The 16,597-nt window shown below is 36.6% G+C and overlaps 1 protein-coding gene across 2 annotated transcripts; it reads left to right on the top strand.

Annotated features, from left to right (window-relative positions):
* Positions 1 to 7,716: 7,716 nt before the first annotated feature.
* On the top strand, positions 7,717 to 15,524 carry LOC113060617 (BRISC complex subunit Abraxas 2-like). 2 transcript variants are annotated; one of them, XM_026229688.1, is made up of 9 exons: positions 7,717 to 7,866; positions 9,605 to 9,695; positions 11,077 to 11,113; positions 11,206 to 11,272; positions 11,395 to 11,585; positions 11,780 to 11,899; positions 12,365 to 12,449; positions 13,040 to 13,157; positions 13,245 to 15,524. In XM_026229688.1, the coding sequence occupies exons 1-9, from the start codon at positions 7,795 to 7,797 to the stop codon at positions 13,691 to 13,693; spliced, it is 1,230 nt and encodes a 409-aa protein (XP_026085473.1). In that variant the 5' UTR covers positions 7,717 to 7,794; the 3' UTR covers positions 13,694 to 15,524. The 2 variants fall into 2 exon arrangements, with proteins under 2 accessions (XP_026085473.1, XP_026085472.1); XM_026229687.1 differs by having other exon boundaries at positions 7,737 to 7,866; positions 11,777 to 11,899.
* The last annotated feature ends 1,073 nt before the right edge of the window (positions 15,525 to 16,597 follow it).

The raw sequence follows: 16,597 nt of genomic DNA, 5'->3' as shown, positions 1-16,597 counted from the left end.
ACACACACAGTACACATATGAAAAGGGATAATTCACCAAAAAACTAATAATAATAAAACATTTACTCATCCTCGTGTCACTGCAAACCTCTATGACCTGCATTAAAAACAAAATAATAAATTGTCTTTGTTTGTTATTTTTTTCTGGACAACCCCAACATCATTCAAATATGACACATCAGCGTAGCCATGTCACATTTTAATAAAAGATCACTGAAAAATTTCAGAAATTAATTTACACAGTCTCAGACGGCCATCTGTAGAGTTCAGTTGGGTTATTCCATGGAGGTAGAGTCCCTTGTAAGCTGGAAAAGTGCGTTGTAATGCGCCTTGGCGAATGTAATACAGTTCTTAATGAGATTAATCCACAGGCTGAGAGAGACAGAAAAGAAGAACACCAGCATGATTTACAAGTCTTACAGGATCAATTAGAAGAGCTGCTTAAGCGGCCAATTGCTCAGCTCAGACAAAAACTGTGTCACAGAATTTAATGCAAAGCAATAAATCAGCAGGAGGTCTGAATGATGGAAGGGCAGTGCAGTGTTTGAGGAAGGGAGTGATGAACTATAATGCTGCTCTAACTTGGCAGACAAGGGTCATATCAGGATTTTAAAGGGGTCATATGACGTCGCTAAAAAAGAACATTGTTTTGTGTATTTGGTGTGATGAAATATTTTTATCCGGTTTAAGGTTAAAAAAAACCTTATTTTCCACATACTGTACATTATTGTTTCTCGTCTATGAAATGCATACATTTTAACAAAGCTCATTGGTCTGAAAAGTGAGGTGTGCTCTGATTGGCCAGCTATCCAGTGCGTTGTGATTGGCTGAATACATCAAGCGTGTGACAGAAGTGTTACGCCCCTCACCATACTGTGATGCAGTGTTCCGGTGCAACGAGACAAAACTAGTAAAACCCTTTACAAAAAAGGCATTTGTTGCATTCAATGGGGACATAATTACTGATTATTATGACTTACTGTATATTGTCTTTTTACGCATTGTGTTGCATATCACACCGCATAAACATAAAACCATGTCTGCATTTGTGATTGGAGAAACAACAAACAACAAGCTCTACACTGCTCAAAACTAGCGTCTGAATCATCAGTGGCAAATTCTTTAAATATGAAAACACTATTGAAGTCTGTCAGTCAGCAGAAACTTAACCACCGATTTATAGTTGTGTCCCCTTTTAGAAGACCATACAAAGTAGTTTCGCTTTCGCAACAAAACACAGTGTGTTCATGACATGGCACCTGCGGCAGCAACAATACTACAACGAGAATCAAAGTTATGTCTTCTTTCTTTGCATGAACATTTGGGTGGCATAATTCAAATCTTCCCACACAGTGACGTATCACGACATGTGGAGTGTGTTCAAACGAGTCTTTAATAAAGAATATCTCTTTTGATTTGAGACTTGAAACTTTAGGGATCTTTTCTGTTCATGAACAGCTTGTAACACCCAAAGAGAAAGGAAAACTTGAAACCGCATCATATGACCCCTTTGCAGTCAAAGGTTACTCATTCTATTTTATTATTTACACAAAATTAGAATAATACACACATACACATTTTAAAGGCTTTCTCAATAGCCAGTTCTTCAGTAGCATTCTCTGGAGTACAGCTCTGCACATTCTAGGCTTCTCAACCAATTTTATGTATCCTAGAATGCTTTTAAAACTGTGTTAAATGTCTTCCCACACTTCTTGGCTGCTTTTTCATTATTATTCCATCTGTTCCATCCCATCCATTAAAAAAAAAAAATATTATAATAATACTTGAGGTAATTTATATTATGTCAGGTAGGCACAATTAAACTAAAATGTTTGACTTTCATTTAATCATAAACCATAATAAAATATTAGAAAATCCTTAGACATGAAGTGTGTATTCAGAGTTTTAACTGGTAGAAAAATAATGGATAAAATTAAAAGGTGTAAACATACATTTGGACAGTTTAGAAGGATATAAACATAACACAATATCAAATGTGCAAACAAACAATGCTCTAACTTCAATTTCCTTAGTCATTTTCACAGTTGTTCATCAAACTAATCACAAGGTGATTTTTTGTAAGATAAGAAGATATCATTCATTCAATATTATTTAAACAGGTTTGTAGCAACATGAGGATGAGTAAATGATGAAAAAAATTTCATTTTTTGGGGTGAACTATGTCTTTAAGTGTGACTGAATTTGTCAGTCCATGGCACAGCCAAACAGGGTAAACGGTGAAAAACATGGACCAGTGTAGACAACTAGCAGCATGTCACCTGATGACATCTGTCCTGTCCAGAACGGTAATAGCACATCCGTCTGCACAGTCCCAGATGCAGACCGCAGTGAGCTGCAGATGCTCCTTTAGCCTCTCTAGTTATCATATGGTAATTGGCTCTATGAACTCTGTGCAGAAAACTCACACTTGTGATCTTGCCAAGGACTAGCAGCATAATTCAAAACTTTCAGCACTGGCCAGATACTTTCTCTTTCAGCTTCATCGATTTTGTGGCAGTGGGTTACTGTAGAGCCACTGAGTTTATGTGCCATATGTTGAATTCGAATGAACGGTTGGGATTTTAAATCTCTTTTTGACTGAGTGGGGGTCAAACGTGCTACTTTTGACTGCTCATTAAATCTTACCCAACACCATCTTTGCATGCATGCAATTTGGCACCTTCCAAGATCTTGGCTTGCAAAGCAGATAACAGACCAGTTCCTCCTCCAAATGGTTATCATTAACCATGTCATATACGCAGTGTTGGGCTAACTACTAATAAGCTAACTGAAAGCATACACTGCTCGCTGTTTGTGTGTGTAATGAAGGAGTCTTTACCTGTAGTGAGCCGTTCACAAGCTGCAGGTGGACGTGTTGAACTACGTGCTTCTTCATCACTAACAGAGGATGTATTTTCATCTTTGAGGGCATCCACTTCATCCAGTTCCCTTTTTGCTCAATGTATTTCAAAGTATCCAGTTTTAATAAATGAGATACCGTTCTAAACGTTTCAGTGCATGGGCGAGCTAAACGGTTCAAAATCATTAACTGATTCAGCTTTGCTAAACCCATGTGACCACGTGTTCATTGAAAAGAGTGATACACTGATTCACACAGAGTAATTCATTCGCAAATTGATTATTGCTAGTTTTCTAAACTGTATGAATAAATCATTAAACCGTTATGCTTCCTCAAAAGTCTGTCCGAGATCAGTACTTTCATGTGCAAAGTCATTGCCTGACAAAGCAGCGAGGTATCAGCTGTCCAAAATTTCAGATGCAGCCACTGAATGTTGAGTTAAAAGAAAAAGCGATGGGGAAAACAGATGTGATTTCAGAAGTGATGAGAATTGTGCCACTGGTTAAATTAGATCGGGAAGTCCAATCCCGCTCCTGGAGAGACAACATCCTGCAGAGTTTAGTTGCTACCAGCTCCTACACTTTTTACTGCGGTTTGTCTATATGAACAATGACCTGGCCCTGTCAGCATCCACAAAGTCCCTAACTCAAAGAATTTCATCACTGAGTTCCCATCAATCGCTATGAGGACCAAGCAGGTGCTATATCTCACTGTGTGTTTTGTCTTCGACCGCTCCATCTTTTCCCAGAAATCTCCACCTCCTCTATGAACAAAGGTGATGTATTTTAGTCTGACCATTAGTCTGTGCTCAACCGTTCTCAAACTGAGTTTAAGATGTTACAGAAGAGCCTCCAGCCCAGTTCGTTCTCCTTTATTCCATCTCAGTGAATTCACATATGCTGAAGAACCTTGGAGAGTGCTAAACTAGAGATAGAATAAAGCTAACTTTCAGTATAAAATATATCCTGCCTGTATTTAGCCGACTAGGGAGAAGGCAAACTTGTAGTAAATTAATTCAATTAAACATAATGGATACATTTTTCTTCATTAGAGAAGCCTGTGTTTGGATGTTGAATTAAAGGCTTAACACTCTAATTATGCAGATAAATTTGGGACAAATGAAGCCCTAACCTTAAATTCAAGTAGAGGATAATGGTCAAGATCGTGAACAGTCAAGAGTCTTATATTTAAAAACCCTGAATGGGCTTTTCATATCAGCATTCATTATTGCAACCTGCTGAATGATCATCACCTGGCAATGGAAACTGATTTTTCTTTTTTGTAATGGTTTTGTCTGGAAGGTTTAAAACTGAATTTCCTGATAGCAAAGAATAAATCAGATCATAAGATCGCAATAACAATTTAGCAGGAGAGCTCTGGGTATCAGCATGTTTGTGATTAGGGAAAAAAAATCATTTATTTTCTCTATGACACAATATTGTGAATAAGTTACCTTGTGTATTTTTGATCCTCCAATGAAAATAGTTCCAAACATATTCAAAATAGAATTAACCATGGTGTATATGAACACACAGTAGTGGTAATTTGTTAAACAATTTAGTTCGATGACTCAATGACAGAAACTTGTCACCAGCTAATGGCATTATTATCTTCACTGATGTTTGTTATTAATTAATGTAGAGATATAACCGCACACTCACTTACAAATGTACTGCTTTATTTCAACTATTAAAACACCAATAAATCACGAATTATTTATTTTCTTATTTATTATAGAACCATTCATGGCACTAAATATTCATTTATAAATTATACAGTTCAGAAAAAGTAATTCTATTTTTTAATTAATACAGTGTTTAAGAGAAAAATAGAGAAAAGTTATTCAAAAGCATGGCAGATTGATATCATTCTCATCTTGGAGAAATAAAGACAATCATTTGTAATACCATAATGTGCAATACCATATAAAATACCACGAGGCAACCACATGTGCATTGCCTAGTCACTTATAAGAGGATTTTCAGAAATAATATGCTCTGTATTTTCATATTGCCCGTTCATATGGTGGTAAGTTTTGGTGACAAAGATCGCAGTTCTGACTAGACCAATTAGCCTATTCTAATAATGTTCATGATTCATGTGTGTGCTCACTTATAGCAAGTGCCACAGAAGTCCCCAAGTGTCATACCATTCTGATGAAGGGAAAAATATTTAAAAATTTAAAAAAAATTCTGTCTAAAATGCAAAGTTAACATATATGGCTTTTATTGTTTTTCACATGCAACCATTTGCCTAATACATGTTTGTCCATGGAAACAAAAGACTATTAGGCATTAAAGTTAATTAGCAATGGATGACATAACAATGATCATCTGTCAGCAGAGTGGTAGATCCTGGAAAGTCCTTGTAGTGCTCCAAGCAAGAGTCTGACTGCTCTGAGCCAGCATACAATCTCCTAACCAACTCAAGGTCACTGTGTGTTTGAGCGGCCAGTGCTGCAGGCTTCACAGCTGATTTTCACATTTATGTACACTGGCTGGCTATCGATCCTCGCACACTATTAATTCACTCTTCACCATCTCTGCTTCAATAAGAGCTGTCTATCTTCTTACTAACAAGAAATGCCAATGCACGGAAAAAAAGGTAAAGTTTTCACACTCTCAATCCATTTATTTAATGTAAACTTCTGTTTTTGTCTCTGGAAGGTACTGAGAGAGATTTAAATTCTGTTCTTTGTTTTTCATTTCATTCTCTGGCTAGGGGACGAGGTAATAACCAGAGAGGTATGGGGGGGTTCGCTCTCTTTAAAGCACCACGGCATCATGGCCCAAAGCCAGTCTTTTATTGCTCTTTCACTGTTGCCGTGGTAGCAGTTGTGTCCTGGAAGCTCAATCATTTTCTTATCAGGTGCAGCTGTCAGACTTTTTCTTAAAAATGACCAAGAGAAAGAGAAATATACCCAAGGAAAAGAGAGGTAACAGAGACTGTATGGACGCTATTTCTGAGGTGTCAATAGTGTGACCCAGAATATAGCGAGAGACATTTGTTAATGCGCAGCCGTTTCAACGGGAGACCCAGAAACACATTCACATTAGTGCAAGAACTTCGTGAGAGTGCTTGAAAGCTTCGGGGGAAAGCTGTGGTGCGTGAAAACTGTTAGGCAAAAAAGCTCAATTACTGGATGTTTAGTAAATGGATAAACAAATTATGTTGCACAAATAAAGGGGCTTTTTGACAATATTGGTTATTTAGTTAAATTGATTTTATAATTTGGTATTGAATTGGCTTTTACAGTGCCGCCCGAAAACTTGGCATTAACAACAAGCAATTAAATAGCAATGCAAATGTTATTTAACTAATTCCACTGCATTTAACTACAGCTGGCATTTTCATTACATTTAGTTCCATTGTATTGTCTCAATAGTTTTAGAATATATTAAAAAAATATATATATTGCTCAAATTACTCAAATATCAGACAAGCTCTACAAGGAAAATAATAATAAAAATGTGTAAAAAAAAATTTGCACTAATCTTCAGACAAAACCATTCATACATACACAAAATAAAAACTAATAAAAAAATGTTTTTCATATTTTAACATAAAACCCTACATAGAAAGACAAAAAAGAACTTTACCCAACAGTGTACACAACTACTACCTACTCCATGTTTGTACATTAGACAACAACGTTTTAAGAACTGTGTAAAAATGGACATAACCTTAAGATTAAATGTAGCTCAATACTGCCCTCATGAGTTCCTCTGCTAACATCACACCAGGAGACATGTAACGGGTAAATCGATCAACATTTTATTTCTTTAAATACCTCAATATTAAGAAAAACAAGTTCAACATTTTCCAAAATAGTTTATTATAAAATTACATAACTGATATTACATATGCATTTTTATGCCTTTCAGCCTCATTCAGTATATTTACGGTGAGCTCCACAGCAGCCTTGGAATATACAAGCCTTAAGAGATAACGGACGTGATTATTATTTACACTTAATAACATCATCTGGGTTTCTGCAAGTTTTATGAAGATAAATACTTTTCAAGACTTAACAACATTTTAAGACCTTTTTAAGATCAATTAAAGACATTTTGAATATTAAATTGAATAAACAATAACATGATACTTCAATATGGTAATAATAATAAAAAACTCTTACTACTTCTTTGTTCCGAGTTTTGACGGAGCAAAATATTCTTCTAAATCTGTACACTACACATGTGTGCTCATCTTAGACTACGTAAAAACCATAGACAGTAAAGGTAAAAACAGGTGCTCACTGACGATTTCATCATGACGTCTCGCCTCAACTTACGCTGACGTAACAGAACATGACAATCGACGTGAAACTTCAAAATAAAGGTTTGTAATACAGGTAAAGGTAGAGTTTTATTGCATATTCAAAACAGAAATCAAAGAGATACTAACTGAATGCACGGATATAAATAAAAAATACAATTAATAACAAAACTAGGTAAATAAATAAAAACATCATACATTTGACAAAGGTGTACTTTTTTGGTGCACATATTTCTCACTTTATGTTCTACATCACTCCACAGTCATGACGTAATGTGTGTCTTCAATTCTGATGAGTATCATTGCACTTATTTCAACAATAAATACAGAGACAGGTGGGATTAAAAGACGATGTTGATTTCAAGGTAAATATTGTGGTTTATACAACAAGTATGTAGATAAATGTAATTTTATTATTATTATTATTACGTGTTAAGAATGTTAAGGTAAATGTTTTTTTTTTTTTTTTAAATAACAGTAGATAAATGTATTGTATTTATAACATTTTATCTAATTCGTCCAGTCAAGCGTTTAATAAATAAATATTTTAGAGTGAGCATCTTTTACCTCAGCAGAGGGTTTGTTTATTCACGGGCAGGCTGGTGTACAGTGCGTGCGCGCGCAAAGGATTGTGGGCTCGGCGCGTATGTTTCCATCATGGCGGCGTCAATTTCGGGATACACTTTTAGTTCTGTGTGTTATCATAGTGCCAACAGCAATTCCGACCACGTAAGTACTCTGTCATCTGCCTTTGAGGGTAAATATTTAAGAGGACGATCGCACAGCGAAGCAACATACAGTTTATTCCATCAAATCAGAATGAATTCATTTCCCGGTGTCATCTTCCTGGTGTGGCTTTAGAGGGCTGTGTGTGAAACCTGCGGAGCTGCCTACACAGACAACCGCGATAACATTCAAATGTTCGATAGAATGTTTTCAAAATTCAGAGTCAGTGGGATTTTTGCAGTATTCTATGACATCTGTAGATGTCATAAGTCGAACAGAGCTGACTCAGTACACGCCTTCGGTGATAAACAGAATGCTCTCTAGATAGGCAGCACACTGAGTTTTGAGACGCTGCCTGACTGACAGCTAGCAAACCCACAAGCCCGAAAGATTTTACAAGCTCGTCAGAAAGTGTCATTGCCGTATATTCACTGTATGATTGCACGCTGTCATAAATGTACACCGCCCAGTAGCGATTGGTGAAAGTAAATCTCGTCGATGTCATCTTATAGGTGTCAAGGTAGTCATAGTAGCTGACTGGCTAACTTGTTTGGGAGCAATAACCGTCAAATGCAAACTTGAATGTCTAATAGACCTTAAATGAAGTGTTCACAAATTGCTTAACATTTTCTAGCCGTTTCTGCTCTTTTGTGTTATTTCCTCTAGTGTACTAGTTTCCTCTAGTGTACTAGTTTTGGCATTAGGAAGTAAGTGATCTGTCATTGACCTGGATGCTTCGCATACCGGTAGTTGTGTGCTGGTTAGTCTGCTGTTATGCTTAACCTGTTTTCATTCAGTCAAAGATCTGTTTTTCCTTATTGAATATCTTAAATGACAACCATTCTCATTTTGATTGGAGCTTGTCTAATGAACAGACTGTCAGTTTGCATGGTGTTATTATGTGGGCTTTTGATACTAAACTACATTTATAACATAATTTTATTTTAAGAAAAAAAATGTAAATAAAAAAACAAATAATCTGCATTTTCTGTGTGATCTGAAACTGAACAAGTAAATAACGATAGAATTTGTGTTGTGTGTGTTCCTGGAGAACCGTGTTTCTGTTCTCTCATTACAGTTGTGTTTGGGAATTTTCAGTTTTTCAGACCTCCTGGTATAAACTTGTCTATTTTGTGACATATTCTTTGCACGAATTCTGGTTACATTCACCTAATATGAACACTTTTGTTTTGGTATCCGATGACCATTAGAGGTACAGTTTAGGTTTTGTTCGCTTTTTAAATGCATCAAATATCTGTGTTCCCCTTAAAATGGCATTTGCCCTGTTACTTTAGGGAAATATTAATTAAAGATATATATTTGTAATAATTATTATTATTCGTTTGTCAACTTAAAAACTAAAACCTAGACTAGCAAACCCTGACTAATTGACATCTTATATATGATCAAGTTGAAATGCTTTTTATTTATTTTTATTTTATTTTTTAAATAAGCAAAGTACTAAAAAAAAGTTTGTACTTTTAGGTTGTTGTTTAACATTTGTATACTTAATGTTTGTTTATTTCATGTTTATTGCTAATAAATTGCTAAATCATTCAAGGGTTTTAAACTATATGTGGACATCCCAGATTTTGAGTTATAATAATATGAATTATTACTTTGTTTTAAAACAATTGCAGGCCCTTTTGTGTTGAAATGTCTTTTAACTTGTGGTCATAATAACATTCTGTCTTAACTACACTGTCTTCGCCATTGAAATGCCATTTTCTGCCTCTTTTAGGAGGGCTTCCTGCTGGGAGAAGTGAGACAGGAGGAGACTTTAAGCATCAGTGACTCACACATCGGTAGCGCAGAATTCCTCAGTGTAATAGGTAAAACCACGGTTGATTATTTTTTTACCGTCCCAAAGCTATACAGACAAAAGTTGACAACCATTTTAGTTTGGTAAACCTGATCATACAAAATATGAAGGCTCAAATCACAGACATAACACATTTCAGAATGAGGACGTGACGGCCTTCCTGTGCGAGCAGAGAGACTTTATCAGTTCAAGATATGGCTTGATGTAATCTGATCAGTCTCAACCATTCAGTACTTTAGAAAGACTGTTCTGATTGTCAGTAAGCGGATAAACTAATAACTATTCGAGAGAGCCAGCATTATACATCAGTGTAGACCATTTTGTGGCTCAAAAATGCTGGAAATAGCTCCTCTCCAACATTAAGAGATCATTTTTCTGAGTTTGGCACTGCTCCCAGGAACCCTTCATCTCTGATAACTTCACAAAGAATTTCACAAAGGCATTCCACATCAAAAGTGGGATCCGATACTATCTTATATTTGCAGTAAGAGGAGTCATTATGAAGGTTGTGTTGTCCTAGCCTAGCAGATGAGCATATATTTGAGAGCATGTTTCTTTATCTATTCCAAGTTGTCGGTATGCACATTAATATTTAAATGCAAGTTACTTCCAAAATGTAATACACTATACTTATTACTGTCTTTTGAAAGTTATTAGTTACATTACAATATTACTGCCTCTGAATTGTAATGCGTTACACTACTTTTGTGTTACTTCTCTGTAATTTTTGGTCATACAGATGATTCGAAACTGCAGTGTGTATTTTTATTTTAGGATGCTCTTTGTCATCTCGGTTTCCTGTAGAGCGCCGCGCCACACAAAAATGAACCAAACTCGTCAGCATATACACTTAGACTTTTCGTATTATTAACCTGTTCATTATTTAAGTCAAATATATTTTGCAGATTCATTCCTTTTAAATCTAGACTATGATTTAATGAAAACAGATTTTGTTGTGTTAGGTTACTGTTTGTGGCACCAGCGTTTCTTCAGTTACTCATGCTGTCTCTCGATGTTGAGAGTTGGATGTCGCACATAGATTGCCTTCTTGTCCTTTTCTCTGATGAACGTGAAGGTGTAGAATACGTCTCTGCAGTCTTCTCAAGCATGGAATTCCAGCAGCAGGAAACAGACTAACTATTTCACCCGGGGAATTTTTTTCTCTGGTGCTGTTTTGCGGGGTTGATAAATTCACCTCTGAATTTTGAGTTAAATTATGTTGTGTACAATTCTATATTACCCAAAGTTTTTTAGTAATGCGTTGTATTACTGCGTTACAGCAAATTGCCGTTACTTTTGTGACACGTTACTCCCAACACTGTTGAACAGTCACAGCATACTTTAATGAGATATTAAAAATAATTGATCACTCGCATTCACTTGTTTTTCAGAGGTCCATAATCACGAACCTTGTGCACAACTGTTTAGGTAAGAATGGGTAATTGGATTTAATAGACACGTTCTTTAATGTTTGCTATCTGTAAGTTTTAACTGAATAAAAATTCCTTTGTTTGTTTCAGCTTTTATGACTATGCAGGTAATGTCAATGAAGAAAATCTCAACAGAATCCTCAAGGACAGAAGAAAAGTAAGCGGTTATCATGAAATAAATGATTAGCAGGTGCTTTGGCAGGTTCTTTGTCCTTTGGTGTTCGACGTTGTGAGTTAATTCAGCCGACCCACTTCACAATGTCTCTTCTTGCTGAGCAGAATGTCATCGGCTGGTACCGGTTTCGAAGGAACACTCAACAGCAGATGTCATTCAGGGAGCAGGTGATCCACAAGCAGCTGACCCATATACTTGGCATCCCAGATCTGGTCTTCCTCCTCTTCAGCTTCATCTCCACAGCCAATAGTTCCACACATGCTTTGGAGTATGTGCTCTTCAGGCCCAACAGAAAGTATGTACATACTTGTAAAATCTAATCCTGTTGGGTAAAATAGGATAAAATCATGATTGTGTTTTAACTGTTTAGAGACTTGTCTCTTAGATTGTTATTTCCTAATACCATGCATAATGTTTGCAAATTGTGTGATGTAACTGAGACCATGTTTATGAGTGTTTCTGTTGCAGTTTGGATCTTTATATCAGCAGGTATAACCAGAGGATATCTTTAAGCATCCCAAACCTGGGCAACACCAGTCAACAGGAATATAAAGTCTCATCTGTGCCGAACACCTCCAAGAACTACGCAAGTGTCATTAAAGAACATGGGTGAGGCAACCTGACTGCAATGTTCAGGATGTAGTTAGAGCAAATTATTTAGTTTTTACACTACCATTAAGAAATGTTAATTTAAACAAAAATGCATCAGAATAGTAATATTGTGAAATAATATTAGAATTTCAAACTGTTATATTTGAATATATTTTAAAATGTAATTCATGCATGTGATTGCAAAACTTTTAGCATTATTACTCCAGTCTTCAGTGTCACATGATGCTTTAGAAATGATTCTAATACACTGATTTGGTGCTCCGGAAACATTCCTTAATAATATCAATGTTCACAACAGTAAAGCTGCTCTATTTTTTTTATATTTGATGATACAGTTTTTCTTAATTTATTTAATTTAAACTGGACAGAATGTAAGACAAAAAAGCCAGACTTTTGCTGCAGTAAATACTTGAACAAGTGTTTATTTACATTTTTTATTTAATTATTTATTTACATTTTTAGGACTGAGTTCTTTGATAAGGATGGGGTGATGAAAGATATTCGAGCTATTTTTCAAGTATACAGTGCCCTTCAAGAAAGAGTGCAGGTGAGTTACACTCTTAACTTCAGGAGATGTTGATTCAAATACAACACAATTTGCTACATGTAATAATAACATTAAAATGTTTTAAATAAATAATGCTGAGAATGTACTATCTAGGATTTAAGGATTCACGATACTTGATTTTTGCTGATTTTTTAGATTTTTCAACTTATTTTGGCTGACAGCCGATACCGTTATTCATTTCTTTTTGTTTGGAAACATCACCAATTCTCTCCTGTGTAGAGATTATAAACAAATTATGTTCAATTTTAGTTTGTTTTAAACAAAAACTGACTTGTTAGAACTAAATAAACATTATTAAAGCAAGTACATTGAAAGCTTTGAATATAACTATAATAAAATCTGCTGAAATCAGATGCAGTTGTAATATTATTATTTTATCTATAGATTTAACACTTGTAGATGGTCTAAAGCAAAAGAGCTGTAAAAATCACTAGCATACCTTGAGCACATGTGAGTTATCTTTATTTAGTATGACTATGCCGATGTTTACATTTTAAGCCTTATCCGCCGATTGGGATGATGTTTCTATAATGCCATGCATCCCTAAAGAATTTTCTGTCGTCCTGCAGGCAGTGTGTTGTGAAGTGGATCAGAGTGAACGAGTGAGGGAGAAAATCCAAGAAGAAGTGAACAAACTCAAAGAGGAAATCGCTCTCCGGAAACGTAACAGCGCTGAAGAAGAGAGAAGTATGTACTGATGATTCTGCGCATTTAATGCTTGTTTAACAAAAAAGGGAACAACTTCTTTGAATATCTTCTCTATTTTCCTCGCAGGACTCCAAGAGGCGGCCGCTGTCACGCTTCCCGATAACTCTGCCCTTCCCGACTCCAAACACTCTTCGCTGACTCAAGTCGTGCTCTCAGGTCCCTCGGTGGAGCCCAGTGTAGAGAGACCCGTGAACTCCTCATCTCCACCCATCTACAGCAGCACACTGCCTCCAGATTCACCAAGCGCTATACTGCTGCCGCGGCCCCAAGCCGTAGGTTCGCCCGGCCACCCGTCTCCCATTCTGGGCCTGGGCAACGGAGACGGTTCGAGCTCCGATTCCCTGAACCGCCAGGCCACCGGCCAAGAAGACCAGGAGGATGACGAGGACAGTAGCGAGTATGAAAATTTAGTTAGTGAGCAATTGCAACCTCCTTCCTTAACGGAAACTGTTACATTAGGACGACCGGCTACCCTGTGGCCCGACGGAGATGCCCACAGCCCGCCGGGCTCATAGTAGTCAAACAAACCAACGGGGATATTGATGAACGTGAGGTCAGTGGTGTTCAGAACACAAACAAGCACTTGCCTTTTGTGAGTTTTGACAATGCTGTCCTGTTGCACACATTTAACAGCTCTGTGCAGGGGACGAACTCTGAAGTGAAATGGAATGATATCCCCTTCCATGTGGACAGACAGGCCCCCTTTTCTTTGTGTCATGCTCTCCTCTCTGGTTTTGTTTGGGTGGAGAGGTGCATCCTGCTTATCTCGGCGTCTGCTACTCACTGGAGCCATTCGGTTCTTGCACCATTTACCTCTTGCACTGTTTTGCCTTTTGATCTGCATTTGAATAGAAAGGAAAGGGAATGATGTCTTTTTCTTTTTTTTTGCGGCCTTCAAACACATGTCTGTGTGAGCTTATTCCATGACTCGTTCATTGTCTAGATTAATTTATCTGAATGGACAGAAGAACAAAAAATCACAGTTATGATAAGTGCTTAGGACTTCAGCTGACACTTGAACAGTTCTTGTTCTAGAAAATATATTTTATTTTTGGTTTTATCAGTTAGATTTGATTGAGTAATATAATGGCCTGTTAATGAATGGTCAACAATTATAAAAGCTACTTTGATAAGGGGTGCTTGTATTTTGTATCTTGCTATGACACACTGTAGATCACTACTAATTTCATCGGCTTAAGTCAAACACATTTTCGTAGTAATGAATTAATCGAATATTATATTGTTTTCTGCTGCACTGCAAACGTTCACCATTGAGCTTTAACTGAAATTTTCGGTCGTACGGTTTGACGGAGCCAATCAGAAACTGGAAGGGTCTGAATGCACCATCATCAATCTCAGGATTCTTTTACAGAACAAAGAATCCAAAACTTTTTTTTTCCCTTAGGATTCTGACACTTACTTTGGCAGAGGCCGAGGATGTCTCCCTTTTCATTCAGTATATTTCTCCAGATCTGTGTAAGACAGAAAAATAACATATGGTTGTTCCCTGGCATAAGTGTGAATGAGAGTACACTGACTGAGATGTTTTAGTCAGCTGTATCAGGTTTCGTTGACTGTATGCTTTAAATGTTTCTGCTTCATATTCTGACTTTGGCATCGGTCTTCATGTGTACGGCCAAAAACCACCACCACCACACATTACCTAACACAAATACGTAAGCGTTAAACTGATCAATGACATTAAAGTGGAAAGATGCCACATTTAAACTTGACATGGGCTTGTTTGGAAAGCTGGCAGCCAATCCATCACGAGTTTAAAAAATGTCATTTTATCATAACATGTTCCTTAGAGGGTTTGGATGAACATAAATGCCACTTAAGATGATGATATATATATTCACACACAATCTGATATGTTTTTTTTTTTCAACAAATATTTACTGTTTTTGATTAATCAGAGTAAATTTGCCGTGACCTCTTCTGAACATCTGAAGACAACTCTACTAAATCAGTGTCGATCCTGCTGCCATATTGCCTTTTTCTCTCTCCCGACAGACGCTTGCAAATAAATCCAAATGTGGCAGTGTGTCATTTTAATGGGGAAATTGCAATGATGTGATTGTCGTTTTTATTGTCCGTTTAGTCAGCTGCAGGTCAGACGTAACTGTTTCCCTGCGATCGAGCAGCTGTGAGTGATTAACACTGTTCCCATCAGACTTGGACACAAGTCTCTCATGTTTAATAAAAAATGCAGGCTGTGTTTGGCACGCTGTTGCACTACTGCAAGTATTAACCATTCCATCTACTTCTATCATAAATCTGTCAAAGTGTTTAAAAATACGACACCAATTCCCAATTATAAAGTAGTAGTAAAAACATATGTTATCACTGATTTTTAGCCTCATCATTTGCTAACCCTCATGTGCTTCCAAGGCTTTAAAAAAAACATGATGCAAAATGCAAAAGAAGATAGTTGGGGATTCATGCTGCTCTTTTCCACACATTGAATGTGGATGGGGACGAGGTCCTGTCAAGCTCCATAAAGGCAAAAACAACGTAAAAGTGGTCCATACTGTACATATGCACTATATTCCAAATATGTAGCCATATGTTGAGCTAAATGTAACTGACAGAAATTTTAAGTGGTTTTGCTGGCCTCAGATTTCACAAGACCTCCACATGCAGCGAAGAATAACTATATGATTTGTTAGTCTTCACACAAGCTGAAGTGAGCTGATATATTGGGTTAGAGAGCACGAAAATTCCACTTTTAATTATCACCTGGGATGGCAAAACTTTCAGAAGCTGACTTCCTTCCAGAAATGTATAATTTTCGATCATACATAAGCTCAATTTTGTGTCCTTGCGGCTAATTGTGTTAGCATATTTGCTACAAAACATAAACGCGTAGGGTTTGTACCTAATAATGTAAACAAATCAAATAAAGCGCAGTACCGCACACTGTTGGGATGTGTAGTTCATATCTTGAGCCGGAAGGTGGCGCACCTCATTCACAGGACTGCAGGAGCAAACATTGCAGACAGGGTTGCCAAGAACTGAGCTACTTTAAACTTACCCGAGGTTACATGTTTGAAATATTACATAAATTATATTTGACTGACATGTTTGTATGTAAATATTTTTGGATACTCAATTTTTTACTTATAAAGAGGGTGTCTGCAGGAATGTATGACAAGGACCAAGAAAAAAAAAAGTAGCACCAGAACAAATAGTAAAAAAAATGTCATTTTCAAATATCTGAAATGATTGTCTACTCTAGCGTCCTAAAATGTATAAAAACAGACCGTTCATTATTACTATTGCTTATAATACTTATTAGTAACTAAAATATGTATTTTATTTATGGGATATTTTAAGTTTCGGTATTTTATTTTAAATAAAACTAGCTAGTTTTAATTGGCCATTAAGCTGGTTCTGTTGCGTAGATCTGCAGGGGA

Source organism: Carassius auratus, chromosome 42 (assembly GCF_003368295.1).
Source record: "Carassius auratus strain Wakin chromosome 42, ASM336829v1, whole genome shotgun sequence".
In the NCBI taxonomy this organism is placed as follows: domain Eukaryota; kingdom Metazoa; phylum Chordata; class Actinopteri; order Cypriniformes; family Cyprinidae; genus Carassius; species Carassius auratus.
The sequence above is the reverse complement of the archived record's forward strand: the minus strand, read 5'-3'. Positions and strand labels throughout refer to the sequence as shown.